The 25,402-nt window shown below is 45.4% G+C and overlaps 6 protein-coding genes and 1 pseudogene across 6 annotated transcripts; all 7 read left to right on the forward strand.

Moving 5' to 3' along the window:
* The first annotated feature begins 1,288 nt into the window (after positions 1 to 1,288).
* LOC133533206 (uncharacterized) lies at positions 1,289 to 18,750 on the forward strand (annotated as a pseudogene).
* Positions 13,858 to 14,559, forward strand: LOC133533208 (histone H2A). The gene has a single exon (XM_061872163.1). The coding sequence runs from the start codon at positions 14,091 to 14,093 to the stop codon at positions 14,463 to 14,465; it is 375 nt and encodes a 124-aa protein (XP_061728147.1). The 5' UTR covers positions 13,858 to 14,090; the 3' UTR covers positions 14,466 to 14,559.
* LOC133533203 (histone H2B) lies at positions 14,930 to 15,688 on the forward strand. Its single transcript, XM_061872159.1, has one exon. The coding sequence runs from the start codon at positions 15,169 to 15,171 to the stop codon at positions 15,544 to 15,546; it is 378 nt and encodes a 125-aa protein (XP_061728143.1). The 5' UTR covers positions 14,930 to 15,168; the 3' UTR covers positions 15,547 to 15,688.
* A 1,698-nt stretch (positions 18,751 to 20,448) lies between the features above and the next one.
* LOC133533199 (histone H1B-like) lies at positions 20,449 to 21,584 on the forward strand. Its single transcript, XM_061872154.1, has one exon. The coding sequence runs from the start codon at positions 20,606 to 20,608 to the stop codon at positions 21,281 to 21,283; it is 678 nt and encodes a 225-aa protein (XP_061728138.1). The 5' UTR covers positions 20,449 to 20,605; the 3' UTR covers positions 21,284 to 21,584.
* Positions 21,585 to 21,850: 266 nt separating this feature from the next.
* On the forward strand, positions 21,851 to 22,552 carry LOC133533204 (histone H2A). The gene has a single exon (XM_061872160.1). It carries the CDS (start codon positions 22,084 to 22,086, stop codon positions 22,456 to 22,458), a length of 375 nt encoding a protein of 124 aa, XP_061728144.1. The 5' UTR covers positions 21,851 to 22,083; the 3' UTR covers positions 22,459 to 22,552.
* A 370-nt stretch (positions 22,553 to 22,922) lies between these two features.
* Positions 22,923 to 23,681, forward strand: LOC133533201 (histone H2B). Its single transcript, XM_061872157.1, has one exon. The coding sequence runs from the start codon at positions 23,162 to 23,164 to the stop codon at positions 23,537 to 23,539; it is 378 nt and encodes a 125-aa protein (XP_061728141.1). The 5' UTR covers positions 22,923 to 23,161; the 3' UTR covers positions 23,540 to 23,681.
* A 145-nt stretch (positions 23,682 to 23,826) lies between these two features.
* Positions 23,827 to 25,093, forward strand: LOC133533200 (histone H3). Its single transcript, XM_061872156.1, has 2 exons — positions 23,827 to 23,993; positions 24,024 to 25,093. Exon 2 carries the CDS (start codon positions 24,502 to 24,504, stop codon positions 24,910 to 24,912), a length of 411 nt encoding a protein of 136 aa, XP_061728140.1. The 5' UTR covers positions 23,827 to 23,993; positions 24,024 to 24,501; the 3' UTR covers positions 24,913 to 25,093.
* The last annotated feature ends 309 nt before the right edge of the window (positions 25,094 to 25,402 follow it).

A 25,402-nucleotide genomic window follows, 5' to 3' on the forward strand; every position in this document is an offset into this window, starting at 1 on the left:
GACGACACAGCACTCTTCTACACTCACACAACTCCCTCCGTGATCCGCAAGAACCTTCAGAGCGCCATCGATTCCCTGGGGGAATGGTGCAAACTCTGGAGGATCGAAGTGAACCCGGAGAAGAGTGCGGCCATCATCTTCAACCCCACTCAATTCACCAAACCCAACATGACACCAATAACACTCCACAACAAACACATTCCATACAGCACCAAGGTCAAATATCTCGGAGTCACACTCGACCAAAAACTCACCTTCAGACACCACCTTAGACAGGTGAAAGCTAAGGCCCAATTTGTACTGGGGAGGTTGGGGCCTATGCTCAATAAAAAAAGTAAATTGTCCATCAAAAATAAACTGCACCTTTATAAGACAGTAGTAAGGCCCATCTTCTCCTACGCCTGCCCAACCTTCACCTTTCTGGGTGAAAAGAGACTTCAACCCCTGCAAACTCTGCAAAACAAAGTACTGAGGCGCATCCTCAATGCACCTTGGTACGCACGCACCACAGACATCCACCACCAAAGTAGACTCCCCACAATATACCAATTCCTCCGCAAGGCCTCCCGTCACTACTTCGACAACGCCCCCCACCACCCCAACCCACTAATAACACAGTCCGTTAACTACATTACACACCCAAAACCCGACCCACCGAAAGTTTCCCCATCGACCAACCAACCCCAACTTCCCCTACAAGACATAAACATAATGGCGGCCGATCCTAGTCCCGCCCACTCCCAGACAGACTACACTAGCCCCGCCCCACCCAACATGGCCGCGAGCCAGCGAACGGGCGCAATCAGCCGAAGACAAAAAAAGGGGAGAGAAGTACGACGCCCCAAAGACGTAACAAATGACACGACCGACTACATTACCGAGACAATAGAGAGATGGACAAGACTCGACACAAACAATAACACGACAATCGACGCCCACAACCGGACCCGACGCCGCCGACGGGGCCGACCACCGCGAAATACAACTACACTCCACGACGACACGTCGCTACTCGGTGCATCCGCACCGAGTAGCTGACAGCACATTACACTACACACTAGAAAATTACAAATAGGTAGCTTATGACTCACCATACACTGCCCCACAGCGCCCGTGCGCTGCGGGTGCCCCGCGTTTAAACAAATATCAGTGTTTCGGGAGGCCCAAAACAGGAGTCCTCCCACTCACAGCCACGACACCCAGCTAAATTCTTAAAGAATGCTGTAGAGAACAGAACAAAAAAAAAAAAAAAAAAAAAGTCGGTTATAGCTATTCCACTCGTGTCGACGCGCGCCGCAAGTCGTGTGTCGCGTGTGTTATATATTCCGTTATCTAAAAGTTTAATCTTTAACAAGTCGCAATGACCGGTCGCGGTAAGGGAGGTAAAGGCCTGGGGAAAGGAGGAGCCAAGCGCCACAGGAAGGTGCTCCGTGATAACATCCAGGGTATCACCAAGCCCGCCATCCGTCGTCTCGCTCGCAGAGGTGGCGTCAAGCGTATCTCCGGTCTGATCTACGAGGAGACCCGCGGCGTCCTGAAGGTGTTCCTCGAGAACGTGATCCGTGACGCGGTCACCTACACCGAGCACGCCAAGAGGAAGACCGTCACCGCCATGGACGTAGTCTACGCTCTGAAGCGTCAGGGCCGCACCCTCTACGGTTTCGGAGGTTAAGCAAGCGGCGCTGGACACGACGATATCGTGTAATACGTGTAACGTATTACCGTATCGCGCGCGAGCGCACCGCGTGCGTCCTTCTCGGACGCAAATACAAAAAAAGGCCCTTTTCAGGGCCGCAAATAATTCTATGATACGATTACGATACATAGTTTCAGTACCGATACAAACGGACAAACAATCTATCGATCTATCTATCTAACCTAACGTACATATTATACTTATTTACGTTAAAATAATATAATATAATTAATTAATTACTTACCCCGCACCCCAACTCCAATATTCCAAGTTGTACAGCCAGATTGCTTGCCGCATCGGTGGTTTGACGACAGCTCTCTGAAACAATTATGATAAAACGTATTGAGACTTTATTAACACGAAGTAGCAATCTACCACCGCACGGCAGTCTGTAAGTAAATACATACATACATAACTGAACGCCGACCGACCGCTCGTCAATACTTACATATTATGTATTGAAATTAGACAAAATGTGTTACCCTAAATTCCATAAATAAATTAATAAATATTATATCATGCAAGTTGCGGAAACTTGCATATTATAATATTCATGAACATTTCTACATAAATAAATGCATAAAATCAGTCATGCGCAATCTATGTGTACGAGTAGGTATATATCTATCTATGTATATACGATCGGATTGTACGTCTTGCTTTACGCGTGTCCGTCCGTCCGTCCGTCCGTCCGTCCGTCCGTCTATGATACTCGAAACAATTCATATATCATATATATATATTGATCGAATTAAAATGCTCCATTCTCTTCTCCTTTATCATTCTTCTCTCGCACCGCACAGATAGGTTCATTCATTCATTTCATACATTATTCTTATTTTTTTTTTCTCTTCTCTCCCGACTTCCCGACTCCATAGACTCCTCAGACAAGACACTAGCATAACTACATAACCTAACCTAACTTAACATTTAATTATGTTATCATTGGGTACTCACGTTTTCAAATATTAAAATCATGCCCTGCACTGCACTGCACTGCACTGCACCGCACAACACTGGATCAATTTATTTGTCACACGCTCACACACTTAGTTTTACTACTAATAATATGTAACACCATCAGTCACAATCGTCCAACAACCACTTAATAAAAACAAACAAACAAACAATCACACATATTTTATTTTACCCGCGATTCACCCGTGACCGACTCTCTCACTTGACCCTGCCCGACCTGAACTAATCGGCCATCTACTGATAACTACCGACTAGGATGCACTGTCCAATTAGGTAAAGGATTCGCAAATATTGCAAAAAACAGACAGGGACACCCACATTCCCCGCACCCACTCACACCTGACCTCACCCCCTCCTGAAGGTGGTTGTTAGCGACGCGACCAGAAACTTAGATGACGCTAAGATTAGTTAAGTTGAAATACGATTAAGGCTGTATTCGAAATAAAGATTTTATCCGTTAGGTAGGGCAAAGATATAATTAGATTGTTATTAGACATAAGAATTATGTAATCGTTCGTTATATCAGGTATTATTCGATATTTAGGTCACGCAAACCCTAAATCCCAAATCCTTATTCGAAGAGCGAGATGAACGAAGGAATAAGAAAATAAAGAAAACTTATTCATTGGTTCATAATTATAGCCAATCACATGCAAATAAAGACAAGGAAAGGTAAAAAACAGCGAGACAGAAAATCTCGATCGTGATTGGTCAGTCAATTTCCCGTACAGAATTCGATTACGCTCAGTTGTACTATGAGACGCACATATTTAGGTTATTATCGCAGTAATTACTTTAATTAGACTAATGAATGTTACGTATAATCGTAGAACGTGAATTGCTTAACACCCTAATATAGGTCATATTATCGTAATCCTAGCTATTAGATAATAGCATGCCGTAAACCGTCGAGAAACGGGCTATTGTTCCGAGTGCGGACGAACAATAGGCTTTGTATTCGTGAAGTAAGCAAGTCGGACAGGTGTTATTGTTTTGTTTCACTGACCTAGAAACCGAGTTAGCGTGTTATGCAATATTTAAGTCAATAATTAGATATTTGTGAGAATTATAGTTATGTAAACGATAACGAGATAACACGATTTAACCCGAACAAAGCCGAATCAAGTAACCGACCAATCAGAGGGCTTGATTCAGAACGAATCGAAACGCGTCTTATCTCCTTATCGTAAGGGTGTTCCTTTTCTACGAAATTCGTATATAAGCGAGGAAGGAACGGAGAGAAATCGTAGTCAGTCGTCGAGTGATCCAGCAACAAGAAGCCTCAAGAAAACCAAGAAGAAGCCAACCGGAAGAGAACCAGAAGCGGTTCAATCGCGTAGTAGGGATTGTAGGAGTATTTTTATACCTTTGTATCGCGTGTAATAAAAGTCAGTTTGTGCGAAACAGTAGTTTATTTAGCTATCTCCTCGCGCATCGTATTCGCTCCTCTTCACGCGGCGACGTAGAGGGCCGTGGTCACGGTCTTGGCAGTAGGAGTGGTGGCGACAGCCCGGTGCCTTCTCCATTGAGCTATCGTCGGCTGATATAGCGCCGCGGGCTGCTATATTTTCCTGGTCCTTCGAGCCGGATCAACTGTCAGCCCATCAAGACCGTCGAGATCAGCTTCTACTCTGCGTGAAGAACCCCATCGTGCGACATCGTCAAGATGCCGATAATTCGGACCAAGAAGGCTACGTCGGTACAGAGCGACGAAGACAGGCAGCGTTTCCTAGAAGAAGGCGCGGCGGCGGCCCAACATCGTGAGGTTGCCCGCGAACACGCTGAGAGGACTGAGGACGCCGACGCGGAGCGCCCTCCCCTCCCCCCTGGCGAGTCGGCCGACGCGGCAGCGGTCACCCATCGAGCTGCTAGTGCGGAACCGTTAGGCGCAGCGGCTACATTATCGATCGACGACGTCTACCAGAGGCCACCGAGGTCTCCCTCGCAAGATACGATGTTGCTATGGCGAAGGGACCTGAACAAACGCCTGCGACGTCTTGCGAGACCTACACCGATCCCGTTACGTCATTCGAAGACAGTGGTTAAAGACGTTACCACATCGCAACGACCGAAGGATACTCCAAAGGAGGCGAGCACTCCGGGTAGGCACACCCGTGCGCAGTCCGTGTGCTCACAAGCGAGTACCGTCATCGAGGCCAGACTCTCGCAAGCCGAGCTGGAGGCGAGCGAGCGGCTAGCGGAGATTCAGAAGAAGGAGCTGCAGTTAGAAGCCGAGTTAGTGAAGAAGAGGCTGGAAGCCCAGAAGCTGCAAATTCGTGCAGAAGCCAGTGAATCCGACGCGGCATCCGATAGGAGCGAAATCGGACCGCAACACCAGCGCATCCTGACATGGATCGACGAATCGCAGGACAAGACGCTAACCGAGCCCGTCAAGTCCAAGAAGAGGTTAGCCAACGAGCCCCCACCGGATTACGAGACTCCAAGGCGCTCCACGCGGGAAGAGAGGCATATTCGACGTCGCTCACCGAGCCGCGAGGACCGTCGGCGATCGTTATCGCCACCGATCGAGCCACGTACGCCGCACACGGAGCGTACACAGCTCACTCAGGAAGGAACCGTAGCGGAGTCTATGTTGCAGTTATTCGAGAAGATGCAAATGGCGGCTCGACCGGCACCGAAGGATATCTTCGAACTACCTCACTTCTACGGAGATGTGAGTGAGTGGCGAAGTTTCTACAACACGTACACCGAGACGTCGAGAAGATATAAGTTTACCGACTACGAGAACGTCGCTCGACTGCGTATGGCGCTACGCGGGGACGCGAAGACATGTGTGTCACACGTCCTATCGACCGCAACTCGTCCAGATATGATTATTCGAATACTGAAAAAGCAGTTTGGTCGGAGCGAAGTATTGCTAGACAGAGCAATCGAAGATTTGCGCAAGCTGCCAGCGTTGGGACCTACAGCGAACGATCTCAACAGCTTCGCAATCAAAATTATGAACATAGTGTCCACTATTATGGATATAGATCGGAGACACTACGCCGACAACCCGTTGCTGATTCGCGAAGTAACGGACCGGTTATCGCCCCATATTCGAAGCAGGTGGTGCGACTACGCACGCAATCATCGTGATACCGACGAACCCGAGATCCTGCAACTTGCTGACTTTCTGATGGAGGAAAGTGAACAAGAAATGGCGTTTTGTCATGCCCGCGCAGCCCCGAGGCGTGCGCAGGTACCGTCAGCAGCACCGAACGCGCGCGCGACCGGCACTCGTACGAATACATCCGCGCCGCGTTATCCGATTCCCGCTACCACACCCGGAGGTCGATACGCCACAGCACAGAAGGTGACGTATGCGACGCGTCAAGCCAGTACATCGAAGTCGACGTGCCTGTATTGCGGCGGCAATCATTCAACGCCGGAATGTCGCAAGCTAGCCGCACAAAGCATAGGCGCAAGATGGGAGTGGGCAAAGCTCAACCGAATATGCTATAGGTGCATGGACGCGAAGCACCTCAAAATACAGTGCAAGGCGAAAGGGTGCGGTGTGGCAGGCTGTCCGCACGTGCATCATCGTCTGCTCCACGCGGAGACGACGCAGGAGCTCCGTGATAATACCGCGATGGCGATGACTCATGCTACGCAACGAGCGGCCGTAGCGCGAGTTACTACGGCATCGATCGAGCCGACGGCGGCACAAGAGACGCAATCTACGCAAGTTACGCCACGAGAGGACAACGAACCACGAGTCTACGTGTCATCGACCCCGAACTACAACGTGTTGTTGAAAGTGTTGCCTGTAACGGTAACAGGCCCGCAAGGAACAGCGCATATTTTCGCTTTTATCGACGACGGATCGACATTGTCGATGATCGATCAAGATGTTGCTGATGAGATAGGTGCAGTGGGTCAAGACGAGCCGTTATGTATTCGAGGAATAAGGAATCTCAAGCACACGTCGATAACACAGACTGTTAAGGCCACCGTGAGACCGGCGAAAGGAGGTACCGAACACGAGATTACCGTCAAGACCGTAGATGGCCTAGGAATCAGGTCACAGTCGCTCAATAAGGAGCAACTACTCAAATATAAACATCTGGCGGACTTAGGCGACGAATGCTACGTCGGAACAGGCGTACCACAGATGTTAATCGGAGGTGATTATAGTCACTTGATTACACCGACGGAAATCAGGCAGGGCGGCGAGAACGAGCCGTGCGCTATGAAAACACCACTAGGTTGGGCGTTTTTCGGTAGAATGCCACGCATCATTCGTACGAACGAGCAAACCGTGTTACACTGCCGTATGGGGAATGAAGATCTCAACGAGCAAGTGAAGAAACATTGGTCGATCGAGGCGTTAGGCGTAACGCAAAAGGAGAACGTGAGTCCGAGCGATCAACGAGCCATCGATATATTTAATAAAACCGTGAGAAAAGTTGGAAATCGCTACGAGGTTGGCCAGCTATGGGCGTCAGACGACGTGAAGCTACCACCGAGCTACGCTATGGCGCGTTCAAGATTACATAGCTTGGAAACGAGAATGCGTCGCGACAAGGACTTCGCAGAGGACTACGAAGCCCAGATTCAGAAGTTGCTGAAAAAAGGATATGCCGAGCGTATTATGGAACCACCGCAAACCGATAAGACTTGGTTTTTGCCGCACTTTAGTGTCTTCAATTTGAATAAAGGCAAAGGAAGAGCCGTATTCGATTGTGCCGCGAAAAGTCAAGGAAATAGTCTGAACGACTATATTTTAGCGGGACCAGACCTGCTAAAAAGCCTACTGGGTATACTACTGAGGTTTCGCGAATGGAGCTTCGCAGTAGTAGCAGATATACAGGAGATGTTTCTGCAAATCCAGATTCGAGCCGAAGACCAGCAGAGCCAGCTATTCTTGTGGCGAGGTACGAGAAGAGACATGGAGCCGCAAGTCTACAAGCTAAACAGAGTTTGTTTCGGAAACGTATCATCACCGTTTCTCGCGCATTCAGTGCGCAATCGTAACGCAACCGACAACGAGGACAAGTATCCAGAGGCGGTCTACGATATACACAATAATCATTACATGGATGATTATGTGGCGTCCTACAAGACTGAAGACGAGCTACTGAGAGTGTCATCGCAGGTACGAGACTCTCACGCCGAGGGAAACTTTCACCTACGAGGCTACGCGAGCAACAGCGAGCGACTGTTAGCGAGCATCGAGCCAGAGCTTCACGCACAAGAACCGACGCATCTAGGCGAGAAGCAACAGACCGTTCTAGGAATGACTTGGGATCCTAGCACCGATACTCTAGGATACAATACGAAGATGCTGCGCGTACCGGACGCAGTAAAGAATCACGAGCGATCACCGACGAAACGAGAGTTACTCAGCGCGATAATGTCAATCTACGACCCGATGGGACTTATCGCTCAATTCGTGATAAGCGCGAAGATAATATTTCAGCGAGTTTGGTCAAAAGGAACGGATTGGGACGCACCGCTACCGCACCAAGAACCTGAAGACTTTTTTCAGTGGCTGAATGCACTGAAACGTGTAGCTACGCTACGCATACCGCGACAGTACGAGACACCGAGAGCTGCTACGAAATATACTCTGCATATTTTCACCGACGCGTCAACGGAAGCATATTGCGCTGCAGCATATTGGCGCATAGAAAACTCAGAGCAAGAGGTTCGAGTAAGTTTAGCAGCGGGCAAAAGCAGAGTTTGTCCACTGAAGGTGCTATCCGTACCGAAATTGGAGCTAACAGCGGCAGTCATCGGAGTACGGTTAGCAGAAACAATCTGCAACGAGCAACGATACGACATCGATGAAGTGATTTATTGGACGGATTCAAGAGTCCTACTAGGATGGATCAAAGACGACGCACGAAATTATAAGCCATTCGTATCACATCGATTAGCCGAGATCACCGAGAAATCGAATCGTCAAGCATGGAGATATGTACCGACCGATCTTAATCCGGCAGACCGTGCTACACGAGGCAAGCCTACAAGGAGGATCGACATACAGGATGATTGGTACAGAGGACCGCAGTTTCTCTACCTAGACGAGGTGGAGTGGCCGAGCCGAGATATTACAGTAAGCCGCACCGAAGATCTTCCTGAAAGGAAGCTGAAAGTCAAGTCAGGAATCGTTTTATCGACTACGACATCGAAAATGGAGCCATCAAGCGTATTACCCGATATACGTCGCTTCAGTAACTACGATCGATTGATTAATTCTACAGCCTACGTGCTACTTTTCATCGATAAGCTGAAATCCAAGAATAGGGGACTACAGCTACAAGTGCAACACATTAAGCGAGCAGAGCATATGTGGATACAGAATAGTCAACGGAGAAGCTTTCCAGACGAAATACGTACTCTGCACATCGGACGCGAAATCGACAGGAAATCGAAGCTATATACGCTAGCACCAGAGTTATGCGACGACGGCGTGCTACGTATGAAAACGAGATTGGGCAACGCTCCAGTACTCTACACGTCACTACATCCGATAATACTGGACGGCAGAGACTCATTCACTCGATTGCTGATTCAGAGAGCCCACAGACGATCAGCGCACATACACAACGAAGCCGTGATAAATCAGTTACGTCAAGATTATTGGATTTTGCATCTACGACCGATAGTGAAAGCTGTAGCGAGAGACTGCGCACTTTGCAAGCTACGTCGAGCTTCACCGCGAGCGCAGCCCTTCGGAGACCTACCCCCCGAGCGACTACAGGCTTATCAACGACCGTTTACCTACACTGCGCAAGACTATCTAGGCCCCATGTACGTGACAATAGGCCGGCGAAGGGAAAAACGCTGGGTCTGTTTATACACATGCCTAGTCACCAGAGCCATCCATCTGGAGAGCGTGCATAGTTTGTCGACGGACAGCGCGCTACTCGCCCTACGACGATTCGCTGCGCGACGAGGATGGCCACACACGATGTACAGCGACAACGCGACATGCTTCAAGGCGGCATCAACGGAGCTACGAGAAGCATATAAGCAGTGGCTACCACAGCTACGTGCTTACGGTCTACATCATCGGATGGAATGGAAGTTCATCCCGCCTGGTAATCCCTCTGCAGGCGGAGCTTGGGAACGCATGGTGCGTACCGTGAAGACGGCAATGGCGTACACATTCCATACAAGAGCACCGCGAACAGAAGTCTTCGAAACACTATTAGCAGAGATCGAGAATATCGTTAATAGAAGACCTCTCACACACGTTAACGTCGACCCGCAATCCGAGGAAAGTCTTACACCGGCACACTTTCTACTACTGCACAACGCAAACCTACCTATGATCGGAGTCTACGAAGAGAACGACAAGAAGCAGTGGAAGGCTGCACAGGCGCTCGCAGACCACTTCTGGCGGCGCTGGACGAAAGAGTACTTCCCACTGTTAGCACCACGTAAATCGTCCGACGAGGGAGGACGACAGATCCAGCCGGGAGACGTGGTCATCATCGCTGAACCCAATGGACCTCGCAGCGTATGGCCCAAAGGAGTCGTCGAGGTCGTCTATCCAGGCCCCGATGGACGGGTCCGCTCCGCAGACGTCAGGACGAGGCACGGGACGCTACGCAGGCCGAGCTGCAGACTGGCGGTCATCGCGTCGCAACCCATGCACCAGGAGTCTTCGACTGCGGGGACAAAATGTTAGCGACGCGACCAGAAACTTAGATGACGCTAAGATTAGTTAAGTTGAAATACGATTAAGGCTGTATTCGAAATAAAGATTTTATCCGTTAGGTAGGGCAAAGATATAATTAGATTGTTATTAGACATAAGAATTATGTAATCGTTCGTTATATCAGGTATTATTCGATATTTAGGTCACGCAAACCCTAAATCCCAAATCCTTATTCGAAGAGCGAGATGAACGAAGGAATAAGAAAATAAAGAAAACTTATTCATTGGTTCATAATTATAGCCAATCACATGCAAATAAAGACAAGGAAAGGTAAAAAACAGCGAGACAGAAAATCTCGATCGTGATTGGTCAGTCAATTTCCCGTACAGAATTCGATTACGCTCAGTTGTACTATGAGACGCACATATTTAGGTTATTATCGCAGTAATTACTTTAATTAGACTAATGAATGTTACGTATAATCGTAGAACGTGAATTGCTTAACACCCTAATATAGGTCATATTATCGTAATCCTAGCTATTAGATAATAGCATGCCGTAAACCGTCGAGAAACGGGCTATTGTTCCGAGTGCGGACGAACAATAGGCTTTGTATTCGTGAAGTAAGCAAGTCGGACAGGTGTTATTGTTTTGTTTCACTGACCTAGAAACCGAGTTAGCGTGTTATGCAATATTTAAGTCAATAATTAGATATTTGTGAGAATTATAGTTATGTAAACGATAACGAGATAACACGATTTAACCCGAACAAAGCCGAATCAAGTAACCGACCAATCAGAGGGCTTGATTCAGAACGAATCGAAACGCGTCTTATCTCCTTATCGTAAGGGTGTTCCTTTTCTACGAAATTCGTATATAAGCGAGGAAGGAACGGAGAGAAATCGTAGTCAGTCGTCGAGTGATCCAGCAACAAGAAGCCTCAAGAAAACCAAGAAGAAGCCAACCGGAAGAGAACCAGAAGCGGTTCAATCGCGTAGTAGGGATTGTAGGAGTATTTTTATACCTTTGTATCGCGTGTAATAAAAGTCAGTTTGTGCGAAACAGTAGTTTATTTAGCTATCTCCTCGCGCATCGTATTCGCTCCTCTTCACGCGGCGACGTAGAGGGCCGTGGTCACGGTCTTGGCAGTAGGAGTGGTGGCGACAGCCCGGTGCCTTCTCCATTGAGCTATCGTCGGCTGATATAGCGCCGCGGGCTGCTATAGTGGTAAATAGACTGGACTAGAAAAATGTTGGGTTTCGTCTTCTGTTGTGTATATAAACGCTATCGCGAATGTTCCTATGATGAATATATTATGTATGTATATATACTTACTTACTTACCTACCTATCTAAACATAATTAATAATCTTTATGATCAAAATTGTATACTTAATTTAAAATAATTTATATAGATTGTTGTTGTTTTAATATCGGCAGTCAGTCGGATCATCATAATATGTTAAAAAAAAAAAAAATTTTAACTAAAATACCTACGACCTTACACGACACGAGTCCCTACCATGCCCGTCATTTACGAGTGTCGCTGTACGATCCTCGTAGAAGAGAGAGATATATATATTTAACTAAACGAATTACAATAATATACGCGGCGTGAATGTGTTTATCATTATTACGATATATCGATATAAATAATAGAATAATATTTAAACATAATATAAATTACCTATCCCTGTTTTACATCGATACCAGCAGAGAGCAAACCAGTGAACGTAGGCAATCAAAGTCGCGGTACGGCTGTTTTACGACAGTGAATACAACAAGTCAAAATAACATTATAATGACAATTTCATAATGTTGTTATTGTGTCAGATCCATCTATGGTATCTTCGCTTTTAACTGGAAAACACATAATACCGTTAAATGTGATTTTAATTAAAAAAAATCAGTTTTTAAACTGACCCGAGGTGTCCGCAACCTATAATACCAAAAGTAAAGTTCTCCCATTCGTTTATCGGCGTTCCAAATAATATAAATGTTATAAAAATACATATATCAATTCATAAAGAATATATATGTGCAATTTTATTATAATCATTATAATATAATTGACTATAAATTTAGTTTAATCATAAACGAGTAAGTGAAAAGTTGGAAGTGTTATTACGAGAAAACGTCCCGCGACATAAGGGTCTGCGTTACGGTTAAGCCGTAGGACATATATAATCGGTGGCGCCCCCATAGGCGTGTTTAGTACTCGCCAGCGCAGCGCTCCGCTTACACGCGTCCGCTGTTCTCTTTGCGCAGTTCGTGCGATTTACTAATTTGTGTTTGTAACAACTTATTTGCTTATTTCGACATTAAATATGGCCGATACCGCAGTTGCTGCCGACGCTCCAGCCCCGGCGACGCCCGCGAAGAAACCGAAGGCGTCCGCCTCCGCAGGCGCTAAGAAGCCTAAGGCGAAGCCCACCCACCCCAAGACCTCGGAGATGGTTAACAGCGCCATCAAGGAGTTGAAGGAGAGAAGCGGTTCGTCCCTGCAGGCTATCAAGAAATACATCGCCGCCCAGTACAAGGTCGACGCCGAGAAGCTGGCGCCGTTCATCAGAAAATATCTGAAGAGCGCAGTCGAATCCGGCGCACTGATTCAGACCAAAGGCAAGGGCGCGTCCGGCTCGTTCAAACTGGAGTCAAAGTCATCGTCAACCGGCAAGAAGCCCGCTGCGGCCAAGAAATCTACCGCTAAATCTTCAGCCGCCGCTAAGAAGCCCGCCGCAGCTAAGCCGGCTAAGGCGAAGAAGGCCGCCGCGTCCCCGGCCAAGCCTAAGGCCGCCACAAAAGACAAGAAGGCCGCCGCCGCCAAGAAGAAGCCCGCCGCGAAGAAACCATCCACCCCCGCCAAGGGCAAGAGCGCCGCCGCGCCCAAGGCCAAGAAGACCGCGAAGCCGCCGACCAAGAAGCCTAAAGCTCCCAAGCCCAAGAAAGCTGCGGCCGCTCCCAAAGCGAAGCCCGCCGCTAAGAAGGCTGCCGCGAAGAAGTAAGACTGCGAGCGCGTTGTCGTCGTCGTCGTCGTTCTTACATCGGTCGTGCGTGACTGTAGTGATATGTTGTTAGAGGAGATGTTGATTGTCGTTGCTATATATTATTATACGACGACGTGTCGCCTCTTCTCGACTCACGTCATACGCCTGTGCGCGTTAAACGCACATCAAAAAGCCCTTTTCAGGGCTAACAAATGTATTCAAGGGTTCATCGCCTCTGTTTCATTGCAACAAGCACATACACGAGTCGATCGATCAAAATAAATCAAATAAATAAATAAATAAAGAAACAAACAAACAACTCGATCTTAAATCAAGTGTCTTATAAGCAACTCTTAACACAAAAATACATCTGTAAACAAACAGACATTTGGAAAAGTCTCAATATGATATGATATGATTATTATCATTATGATCTCAATATAATACATATTATGTTAGGTTTTCATAAATTTATTTACACACGAACGTGAATAAACACACACCCGTTAGTATAACCAACAAAATTTTATATTAATTAATTAATTAATTAATTTATTTATTTATTTAAAGTCTTAGATTTCAAACAATCAATCAATCGTTTCAAACATTTTATCTCTATCTAAATCGTGCTCTTGCTCGCGGGGCGTTGATTGGTCGATCGGGCTCGTGTTATGTCGGCTCGTTGTATCCCCACTAACAGCGCACTCCGTGAACCTATATAATCTTAGGGGCGCTGTGCCAATTTTTTAATATTACACTGACAAGCATTCGTGCTCTCGTTTTGTGTGTGTGTAAATTAAACTTAAATCTCTTAAAACATGTCTGGACGCGGTAAAGGTGGCAAGGTTAAGGGAAAGGCAAAGTCCCGTTCTAACCGTGCCGGACTCCAGTTCCCCGTCGGACGTATCCACAGGCTTCTACGGAAGGGTAACTACGCCGAGCGCGTAGGTGCCGGAGCCCCGGTGTACCTCGCCGCCGTCATGGAGTACCTGGCCGCTGAGGTTCTCGAGTTGGCGGGTAACGCCGCCCGCGACAACAAGAAGACCAGGATCATCCCCAGACATCTTCAGCTGGCTATCCGCAACGACGAGGAGTTGAACAAGCTCCTCTCCGGTGTGACCATCGCCCAGGGCGGTGTGCTGCCTAACATTCAGGCCGTGCTCCTGCCCAAGAAGACCGAGAAGAAGGCTTAAGTGCACTTCACTTCTCATCTACATGGCTACATCTATAGCGGTGACACCCGGCTATCGGTGAATGTGTGCATTTGTCTCGTGTATATTTATTTATCGCACGGGACCTCTGTTACATTCCCGCCCGAGTGGCCGTTACAAAAGGCCCTTTTCAGGGCCACAATATAATTCTGTGATAACGTTTATAAGTTTCATGTATATAACGCATACGTATATGATGTCATTCGATCGATCAAATTTATGAAACAATGAATGCAATGATAATTGTAAGTAGATTAACTGTATCCTAATATAGAATATTTGTAATATTCTAAATTGGAGATATTTATCGCGTCGAGAAATATCGAATGTTAAACGACAATTTATTTATTATTATATGGTTATTAAGCATACGAATAAATATATATATATATGATAATTAAACTTTATTATAACTATATTATTACATAGTACATCCGGTGGTAGAATAATAATATAGTTATAATAAAGTGTAATAACAACACGCGCTTGCACTCCCCACCATGCCGACCGACGATATTAATAATGCACGAACGCCATTGGTCGAGATACCGCCGGCGCGACGCTCGATCTTTAATCCCCTATTTCCCGTTCGCCGCGCTAACAAAAATTGAGGTATCAAATCCGGATTTCACATAGCAAGTTCGACTCTCGTACTGTAAGCATCTAACTAACTACTTATATCATAATGCCACCCAAGACTAGCGGTAAGGCCGCCAAGAAATCCGGCAAGGCTCAGAAGAACATCTCCAAGTCGGACTCTAAGAAAAAGAAGAAGCATAAGCGCAAGGAGAGCTACGCCATCTACATATACAAGGTGCTCAAGCAGGTCCACCCCGACACCGGTATCTCCAGCAAGGCCATGTCTATCATGAACTCTTTCGTGAACGACATCTTCGAGCGCATCGCCGCCGAGGCCTCCCGCCTGGCTCACTACAACAAGAGGTCCACCATCACCAGCAGGGAGGTGCAGACCTCCGTGAGGCTCTTGCTGCCCGGTGAGCTCGCCAAGCACGCCGTCAGTGAAGGCACTAAGGCCGTCACCAAGTACACCAGCTCCAAGTAAGCGTCCGTCGTTCCTCGTGTGCGGTCTGTCTTTTCTCAATACACATTTTAGTGTAATGGGTTAGGTAGTTCGTATTGCGACACGACACGCTGCGAGAGTGTGGTTTGTGCTACAAACAAAAAGGCCCTTTTCAGGGCCACAAATACGTTCTGAATATGATATAAAAAGTTTCTAGCCGTCCATACGGTGTCAATCGATCGATAAATAAATAATCATCAGTGGCAGTAGTATAAAATCACAATTATTATTAGCATTTTAAGCTAAGTTAATTTGCTAGTAGTAGCGGTAATCTTATGATTATTATACACATGTATTCACGGACGCGCGTAAATATTTTAAAACTAAACATATATATAAATATGTCTAACATAATATAATATATGTAGGTAATGCTTCTCTTATAACTTATAGTAGTGCTTCTGTTATAGTACACAGTTGGGTTTGATCGAGTTAGGTTCCGCGGAGTTAGGTTCCGAGGAGTTAGGTTCCCCGTAGTTAGGTTCCGCGGAGTTAGGTTCCGAGGAGTTAGGTTCCCCGGAGTTAGGTTTGATATGATTAAGTTTTTTTTTTTTATTTTTTTACGAAAAATAATAATAATAATTGATAAATGGAGTTAGGTTTGTTCGTGTTCGAGGTTTCTTGAAGTTAAATTACGTTTTAAATAACTACTCTTATGTAAAACTATATATACGAGTATATATGTATTAATGTGTATATAATATTATGTATTAATATTTAAATAATATTTTATTGACATTGTACACCACAAATCGAAATGGTGAGAAAGGAAGAGGGGGTGAGGGGGCCGTTTATGTGAATTTTATAGCCCTCTCGCTCACACGGACACTAACTCCGTCTCTTTCCGACCAGCACATAAAAGACGCCGGCGACGCGTTGCTTCGTTTATTCCCTCTCGTGACTCGTTAAAGTAACGTACACGCGTGTCGTAGTAATTTTTCGCAATGGCCCGTACCAAACAGACCGCTCGTAAATCCACCGGTGGTAAAGCGCCCCGCAAACAGCTCGCCACCAAGGCGGCCCGCAAGAGTGCGCCCGCCACCGGCGGTGTCAAGAAACCCCATCGCTACAGACCCGGCACCGTAGCCCTACGTGAGATCCGTCGCTACCAGAAGAGCACTGAGCTTCTGATCCGCAAGCTGCCCTTCCAGCGTCTGGTCCGTGAGATCGCTCAGGACTTCAAGACCGACCTGCGCTTCCAGAGCTCCGCCGTTATGGCTCTCCAGGAGGCCAGCGAGGCTTACCTCGTCGGTCTCTTCGAGGACACCAACCTGTGCGCCATCCACGCCAAGCGTGTCACCATCATGCCCAAGGACATCCAGCTGGCTCGCAGGATCCGCGGTGAACGTGCTTAAACGTCCTGTGTGTATGTGTGTGTGCCTAAACCACCACGCTAAAACTGACACGAAGCATAAATCGCCGAACGCAGTCTGCGCGAACGCATAAGGTTACATTATATGTATTATTTTGTACCACGCGTTTTGCGTTTGGACATGCGAACGTGAAGCTTCTGTCAAATCAAAAGGCCCTTTTCAGGGCCACACATAATTCGAAAAATTAACAAATGTTTCTTTGAACAAACACTTGCTTAGTTAAATCGATCGGTCCCCTATACATAATAAAATACTTACAAACTATGTAATAATAATACGAGACTATTTATATTCGATTCGATTGACGAACTTATTTCCTATAAGAATTTATAATAGACTGGAAATACATATAAATAAATAAAATCGTGATTAATTTTACGCAGTAACAAGACTCATAATGACTTCTAGAAGGTACCTAATCCGTCTAATAATATAGATGGAAATATCAAATTTTAAGTATACCTTTTCTGAAATATATTTACTGAATTATTACAATTGTATTAGAGGAGAAATAGAGAGAGAGAGAGAGAGAGAGAGAGGGCTACCTACACATATATAAGGCCAGATCTTTTACATGTGCCGGTTGTGCCGTCGTTATTTATAGTAATATGAAGTTTATCCCCTGTGTGTAGGTACCCAAAAAGAATTTAAATAACATATTATGAGAAATTATTTATATTTTGAAATAATCACATTTTAAGCGTTCGCATCGTGTGCTCCGATATTTTATAACCCCCGTCCCCCGTCTCCCCGCTATAGGGTGGAGCGTATAAATACAGCACCGCCAGGGTCGGTTATAGCTATTCCACTCGTGTCGACGCGCGCCGCAAGTCGTGTGTCGCGTGTGTTATATATTCCGTTATCTAAAAGTTTAATCTTTAACAAGTCGCAATGACCGGTCGCGGTAAGGGAGGTAAAGGCCTGGGGAAAGGAGGAGCCAAGCGCCACAGGAAGGTGCTCCGTGATAACATCCAGGGTATCACCAAGCCCGCCATCCGTCGTCTCGCTCGCAGAGGTGGCGTCAAGCGTATCTCCGGTCTGATCTACGAGGAGACCCGCGGCGTCCTGAAGGTGTTCCTCGAGAACGTGATCCGTGACGCGGTCACCTACACCGAGCACGCCAAGAGGAAGACCGTCACCGCCATGGACGTAGTCTACGCTCTGAAGCGTCAGGGCCGCACCCTCTACGGTTTCGGAGGTTAAGCAAGCGGCGCTGGACACGACGATATCGTGTAATACGTGTAACGTATTACCGTATCGCGCGCGAGCGCACCGCGTGCGTCCTTCTCGGACGCAAATACAAAAAAAGGCCCTTTTCAGGGCCGCAAATAATTCTATGATACGATTACGATACATAGTTTCAGTACCGATACAAACGGACAAACAATCTATCGATCTATCTATCTAACCTAACGTACATATTATACTTATTTACGTTAAAATAATATAATATAATTAATTAATTACTTACCCCGCACCCCAACTCCAATATTCCAAGTTGTACAGCCAGATTGCTTGCCGCATCGGTGGTTTGACGACAGCTCTCTGAAACAATTATGATAAAACGTATTGAGACTTTATTAACACGAAGTAGCAATCTACCACCGCACGGCAGTCTGTAAGTAAATACATACATACATAACTGAACGCCGACCGACCGCTCGTCAATACTTACATATTATGTATTGAAATTAGACAAAATGTGTTACCCTAAATTCCATAAATAAATTAATAAATATTATATCATGCAAGTTGCGGAAACTTGCATATTATAATATTCATGAACATTTCTACATAAATAAATGCATAAAATCAGTCATGCGCAATCTATGTGTACGAGTAGGTATATATCTATCTATGTATATACGATCGGATTGTACGTCTTGCTTTACGCGTGTCCGTCCGTCCGTCCGTCCGTCCGTCCGTCCGTCTATGATACTCGAAACAATTCATATATCATATATATATATTGATCGAATTAAAATGCTCCATTCTCTTCTCCTTTATCATTCTTCTCTCGCACCGCACAGATAGGTTCATTCATTCATTTCATACATTATTCTTATTTTTTTTTTCTCTTCTCTCCCGACTTCCCGACTCCATAGACTCCTCAGACAAGACACTAGCATAACTACATAACCTAACCTAACTTAACATTTAATTATGTTATCATTGGGTACTCACGTTTTCAAATATTAAAATCATGCCCTGCACTGCACTGCACTGCACTGCACCGCACAACACTGGATCAATTTATTTGTCACACGCTCACACACTTAGTTTTACTACTAATAATATGTAACACCATCAGTCACAATCGTCCAACAACCACTTAATAAAAACAAACAAACAAACAATCACACATATTTTATTTTACCCGCGATTCACCCGTGACCGACTCTCTCACTTGACCCTGCCCGACCTGAACTAATCGGCCATCTACTGATAACTACCGACTAGGATGCACTGTCCAATTAGGTAAAGGATTCGCAAATATTGCAAAAAACAGACAGGGACACCCACATTCCCCGCACCCACTCACACCTGACCTCACCCCCTCCTGAAGGTGGTAAATAGACTGGACTAGAAAAATGTTGGGTTTCGTCTTCTGTTGTGTATATAAACGCTATCGCGAATGTTCCTATGATGAATATATTATGTATGTATATATACTTACTTACTTACCTACCTATCTAAACATAATTAATAATCTTTATGATCAAAATTGTATACTTAATTTAAAATAATTTATATAGATTGTTGTTGTTTTAATATCGGCAGTCAGTCGGATCATCATAATATGTTAAAAAAAAAAAAAATTTTAACTAAAATACCTACGACCTTACACGACACGAGTCCCTACCATGCCCGTCATTTACGAGTGTCGCTGTACGATCCTCGTAGAAGAGAGAGATATATATATTTAACTAAACGAATTACAATAATATACGCGGCGTGAATGTGTTTATCATTATTACGATATATCGATATAAATAATAGAATAATATTTAAACATAATATAAATTACCTATCCCTGTTTTACATCGATACCAGCAGAGAGCAAACCAGTGAACGTAGGCAATCAAAGTCGCGGTACGGCTGTTTTACGACAGTGAATACAACAAGTCAAAATAACATTATAATGACAATTTCATAATGTTGTTATTGTGTCAGATCCATCTATGGTATCTTCGCTTTTAACTGGAAAACACATAATACCGTTAAATGTGATTTTAATTAAAAAAAATCAGTTTTTAAACTGACCCGAGGTGTCCGCAACCTATAATACCAAAAGTAAAGTTCTCCCATTCGTTTATCGGCGTTCCAAATAATATAAATGTTATAAAAATACATATATCAATTCATAAAGAATATATATGTGCAATTTTATTATAATCATTATAATATAATTGACTATAAATTTAGTTTAATCATAAACGAGTAAGTGAAAAGTTGGAAGTGTTATTACGAGAAAACGTCCCGCGACATAAGGGTCTGCGTTACGGTTAAGCCGTAGGACATATATAATCGGTGGCGCCCCCATAGGCGTGTTTAGTACTCGCCAGCGCAGCGCTCCGCTTACACGCGTCCGCTGTTCTCTTTGCGCAGTTCGTGCGATTTACTAATTTGTGTTTGTAACAACTTATTTGCTTATTTCGACATTAAATATGGCCGATACCGCAGTTGCTGCCGACGCTCCAGCCCCGGCGACGCCCGCGAAGAAACCGAAGGCGTCCGCCTCCGCAGGCGCTAAGAAGCCTAAGGCGAAGCCCACCCACCCCAAGACCTCGGAGATGGTTAACAGCGCCATCAAGGAGTTGAAGGAGAGAAGCGGTTCGTCCCTGCAGGCTATCAAGAAATACATCGCCGCCCAGTACAAGGTCGACGCCGAGAAGCTGGCGCCGTTCATCAGAAAATATCTGAAGAGCGCAGTCGAATCCGGCGCACTGATTCAGACCAAAGGCAAGGGCGCGTCCGGCTCGTTCAAACTGGAGTCAAAGTCATCGTCAACCGGCAAGAAGCCCGCTGCGGCCAAGAAATCTACCGCTAAATCTTCAGCCGCCGCTAAGAAGCCCGCCGCAGCTAAGCCGGCTAAGGCGAAGAAGGCCGCCGCGTCCCCGGCCAAGCCTAAGGCCGCCACAAAAGACAAGAAGGCCGCCGCCGCCAAGAAGAAGCCCGCCGCGAAGAAACCATCCACCCCCGCCAAGGGCAAGAGCGCCGCCGCGCCCAAGGCCAAGAAGACCGCGAAGCCGCCGACCAAGAAGCCTAAAGCTCCCAAGCCCAAGAAAGCTGCGGCCGCTCCCAAAGCGAAGCCCGCCGCTAAGAAGGCTGCCGCGAAGAAGTAAGACTGCGAGCGCGTTGTCGTCGTCGTCGTCGTTCTTACATCGGTCGTGCGTGACTGTAGTGATATGTTGTTAGAGGAGATGTTGATTGTCGTTGCTATATATTATTATACGACGACGTGTCGCCTCTTCTCGACTCACGTCATACGCCTGTGCGCGTTAAACGCACATCAAAAAGCCCTTTTCAGGGCTAACAAATGTATTCAAGGGTTCATCGCCTCTGTTTCATTGCAACAAGCACATACACGAGTCGATCGATCAAAATAAATCAAATAAATAAATAAATAAAGAAACAAACAAACAACTCGATCTTAAATCAAGTGTCTTATAAGCAACTCTTAACACAAAAATACATCTGTAAACAAACAGACATTTGGAAAAGTCTCAATATGATATGATATGATTATTATCATTATGATCTCAATATAATACATATTATGTTAGGTTTTCATAAATTTATTTACACACGAACGTGAATAAACACACACCCGTTAGTATAACCAACAAAATTTTATATTAATTAATTAATTAATTAATTTATTTATTTATTTAAAGTCTTAGATTTCAAACAATCAATCAATCGTTTCAAACATTTTATCTCTATCTAAATCGTGCTCTTGCTCGCGGGGCGTTGATTGGTCGATCGGGCTCGTGTTATGTCGGCTCGTTGTATCCCCACTAACAGCGCACTCCGTGAACCTATATAATCTTAGGGGCGCTGTGCCAATTTTTTAATATTACACTGACAAGCATTCGTGCTCTCGTTTTGTGTGTGTGTAAATTAAACTTAAATCTCTTAAAACATGTCTGGACGCGGTAAAGGTGGCAAGGTTAAGGGAAAGGCAAAGTCCCGTTCTAACCGTGCCGGACTCCAGTTCCCCGTCGGACGTATCCACAGGCTTCTACGGAAGGGTAACTACGCCGAGCGCGTAGGTGCCGGAGCCCCGGTGTACCTCGCCGCCGTCATGGAGTACCTGGCCGCTGAGGTTCTCGAGTTGGCGGGTAACGCCGCCCGCGACAACAAGAAGACCAGGATCATCCCCAGACATCTTCAGCTGGCTATCCGCAACGACGAGGAGTTGAACAAGCTCCTCTCCGGTGTGACCATCGCCCAGGGCGGTGTGCTGCCTAACATTCAGGCCGTGCTCCTGCCCAAGAAGACCGAGAAGAAGGCTTAAGTGCACTTCACTTCTCATCTACATGGCTACATCTATAGCGGTGACACCCGGCTATCGGTGAATGTGTGCATTTGTCTCGTGTATATTTATTTATCGCACGGGACCTCTGTTACATTCCCGCCCGAGTGGCCGTTACAAAAGGCCCTTTTCAGGGCCACAATATAATTCTGTGATAACGTTTATAAGTTTCATGTATATAACGCATACGTATATGATGTCATTCGATCGATCAAATTTATGAAACAATGAATGCAATGATAATTGTAAGTAGATTAACTGTATCCTAATATAGAATATTTGTAATATTCTAAATTGGAGATATTTATCGCGTCGAGAAATATCGAATGTTAAACGACAATTTATTTATTATTATATGGTTATTAAGCATACGAATAAATATATATATATATGATAATTAAACTTTATTATAACTATATTATTACATAGTACATCCGGTGGTAGAATAATAATATAGTTATAATAAAGTGTAATAACAACACGCGCTTGCACTCCCCACCATGCCGACCGACGATATTAATAATGCACGAACGCCATTGGTCGAGATACCGCCGGCGCGACGCTCGATCTTTAATCCCCTATTTCCCGTTCGCCGCGCTAACAAAAATTGAGGTATCAAATCCGGATTTCACATAGCAAGTTCGACTCTCGTACTGTAAGCATCTAACTAACTACTTATATCATAATGCCACCCAAGACTAGCGGTAAGGCCGCCAAGAAATCCGGCAAGGCTCAGAAGAACATCTCCAAGTCGGACTCTAAGAAAAAGAAGAAGCATAAGCGCAAGGAGAGCTACGCCATCTACATATACAAGGTGCTCAAGCAGGTCCACCCCGACACCGGTATCTCCAGCAAGGCCATGTCTATCATGAACTCTTTCGTGAACGACATCTTCGAGCGCATCGCCGCCGAGGCCTCCCGCCTGGCTCACTACAACAAGAGGTCCACCATCACCAGCAGGGAGGTGCAGACCTCCGTGAGGCTCTTGCTGCCCGGTGAGCTCGCCAAGCACGCCGTCAGTGAAGGCACTAAGGCCGTCACCAAGTACACCAGCTCCAAGTAAGCGTCCGTCGTTCCTCGTGTGCGGTCTGTCTTTTCTCAATACACATTTTAGTGTAATGGGTTAGGTAGTTCGTATTGCGACACGACACGCTGCGAGAGTGTGGTTTGTGCTACAAACAAAAAGGCCCTTTTCAGGGCCACAAATACGTTCTGAATATGATATAAAAAGTTTCTAGCCGTCCATACGGTGTCAATCGATCGATAAATAAATAATCATCAGTGGCAGTAGTATAAAATCACAATTATTATTAGCATTTTAAGCTAAGTTAATTTGCTAGTAGTAGCGGTAATCTTATGATTATTATACACATGTATTCACGGACGCGCGTAAATATTTTAAAACTAAACATATATATAAATATGTCTAACATAATATAATATATGTAGGTAATGCTTCTCTTATAACTTATAGTAGTGCTTCTGTTATAGTACACAGTTGGGTTTGATCGAGTTAGGTTCCGCGGAGTTAGGTTCCGAGGAGTTAGGTTCCCCGTAGTTAGGTTCCGCGGAGTTAGGTTCCGAGGAGTTAGGTTCCCCGGAGTTAGGTTTGATATGATTAAGTTTTTTTTTTTTATTTTTTTACGAAAAATAATAATAATAATTGATAAATGGAGTTAGGTTTGTTCGTGTTCGAGGTTTCTTGAAGTTAAATTACGTTTTAAATAACTACTCTTATGTAAAACTATATATACGAGTATATATGTATTAATGTGTATATAATATTATGTATTAATATTTAAATAATATTTTATTGACATTGTACACCACAAATCGAAATGGTGAGAAAGGAAGAGGGGGTGAGGGGGCCGTTTATGTGAATTTTATAGCCCTCTCGCTCACACGGACACTAACTCCGTCTCTTTCCGACCAGCACATAAAAGACGCCGGCGACGCGTTGCTTCGTTTATTCCCTCTCGTGACTCGTTAAAGTAACGTACACGCGTGTCGTAGTAATTTTTCGCAATGGCCCGTACCAAACAGACCGCTCGTAAATCCACCGGTGGTAAAGCGCCCCGCAAACAGCTCGCCACCAAGGCGGCCCGCAAGAGTGCGCCCGCCACCGGCGGTGTCAAGAAACCCCATCGCTACAGACCCGGCACCGTAGCCCTACGTGAGATCCGTCGCTACCAGAAGAGCACTGAGCTTCTGATCCGCAAGCTGCCCTTCCAGCGTCTGGTCCGTGAGATCGCTCAGGACTTCAAGACCGACCTGCGCTTCCAGAGCTCCGCCGTTATGGCTCTCCAGGAGGCCAGCGAGGCTTACCTCGTCGGTCTCTTCGAGGACACCAACCTGTGCGCCATCCACGCCAAGCGTGTCACCATCATGCCCAAGGACATCCAGCTGGCTCGCAGGATCCGCGGTGAACGTGCTTAAACGTCCTGTGTGTATGTGTGTGTGCCTAAACCACCACGCTAAAACTGACACGAAGCATAAATCGCCGAACGCAGTCTGCGCGAACGCATAAGGTTACATTATATGTATTATTTTGTACCACGCGTTTTGCGTTTGGACATGCGAACGTGAAGCTTCTGTCAAATCAAAAGGCCCTTTTCAGGGCCACACATAATTCGAAAAATTAACAAATGTTTCTTTGAACAAACACTTGCTTAGTTAAATCGATCGGTCCCCTATACATAATAAAATACTTACAAACTATGTAATAATAATACGAGACTATTTATATTCGATTCGATTGACGAACTTATTTCCTATAAGAATTTATAATAGACTGGAAATACATATAAATAAATAAAATCGTGATTAATTTTACGCAGTAACAAGACTCATAATGACTTCTAGAAGGTACCTAATCCGTCTAATAATATAGATGGAAATATCAAATTTTAAGTATACCTTTTCTGAA

Source organism: Cydia pomonella, unplaced genomic scaffold, assembly GCF_033807575.1.
Source record: "Cydia pomonella isolate Wapato2018A unplaced genomic scaffold, ilCydPomo1 PGA_scaffold_117, whole genome shotgun sequence".
In the NCBI taxonomy this organism is placed as follows: Eukaryota; Metazoa; Arthropoda; class Insecta; order Lepidoptera; family Tortricidae; genus Cydia; species Cydia pomonella.

Bases quoted from the DNA above. Each gene is read 5' to 3' on its own strand.
- LOC133533200 (XM_061872156.1), top strand. From the start codon at position 24,502: ATGGCCCGTACCAAACAGACCGCTCGTAAATCCACCGGTGGTAAAGCG.
- LOC133533204 (XM_061872160.1), top strand. From the start codon at position 22,084: ATGTCTGGACGCGGTAAAGGTGGCAAGGTTAAGGGAAAGGCAAAGTCC.
- LOC133533208 (XM_061872163.1), top strand. From the start codon at position 14,091: ATGTCTGGACGCGGTAAAGGTGGCAAGGTTAAGGGAAAGGCAAAGTCC.
- LOC133533199 (XM_061872154.1), top strand. From the start codon at position 20,606: ATGGCCGATACCGCAGTTGCTGCCGACGCTCCAGCCCCGGCGACGCCC.
- LOC133533203 (XM_061872159.1), top strand. From the start codon at position 15,169: ATGCCACCCAAGACTAGCGGTAAGGCCGCCAAGAAATCCGGCAAGGCT.
- LOC133533201 (XM_061872157.1), top strand. From the start codon at position 23,162: ATGCCACCCAAGACTAGCGGTAAGGCCGCCAAGAAATCCGGCAAGGCT.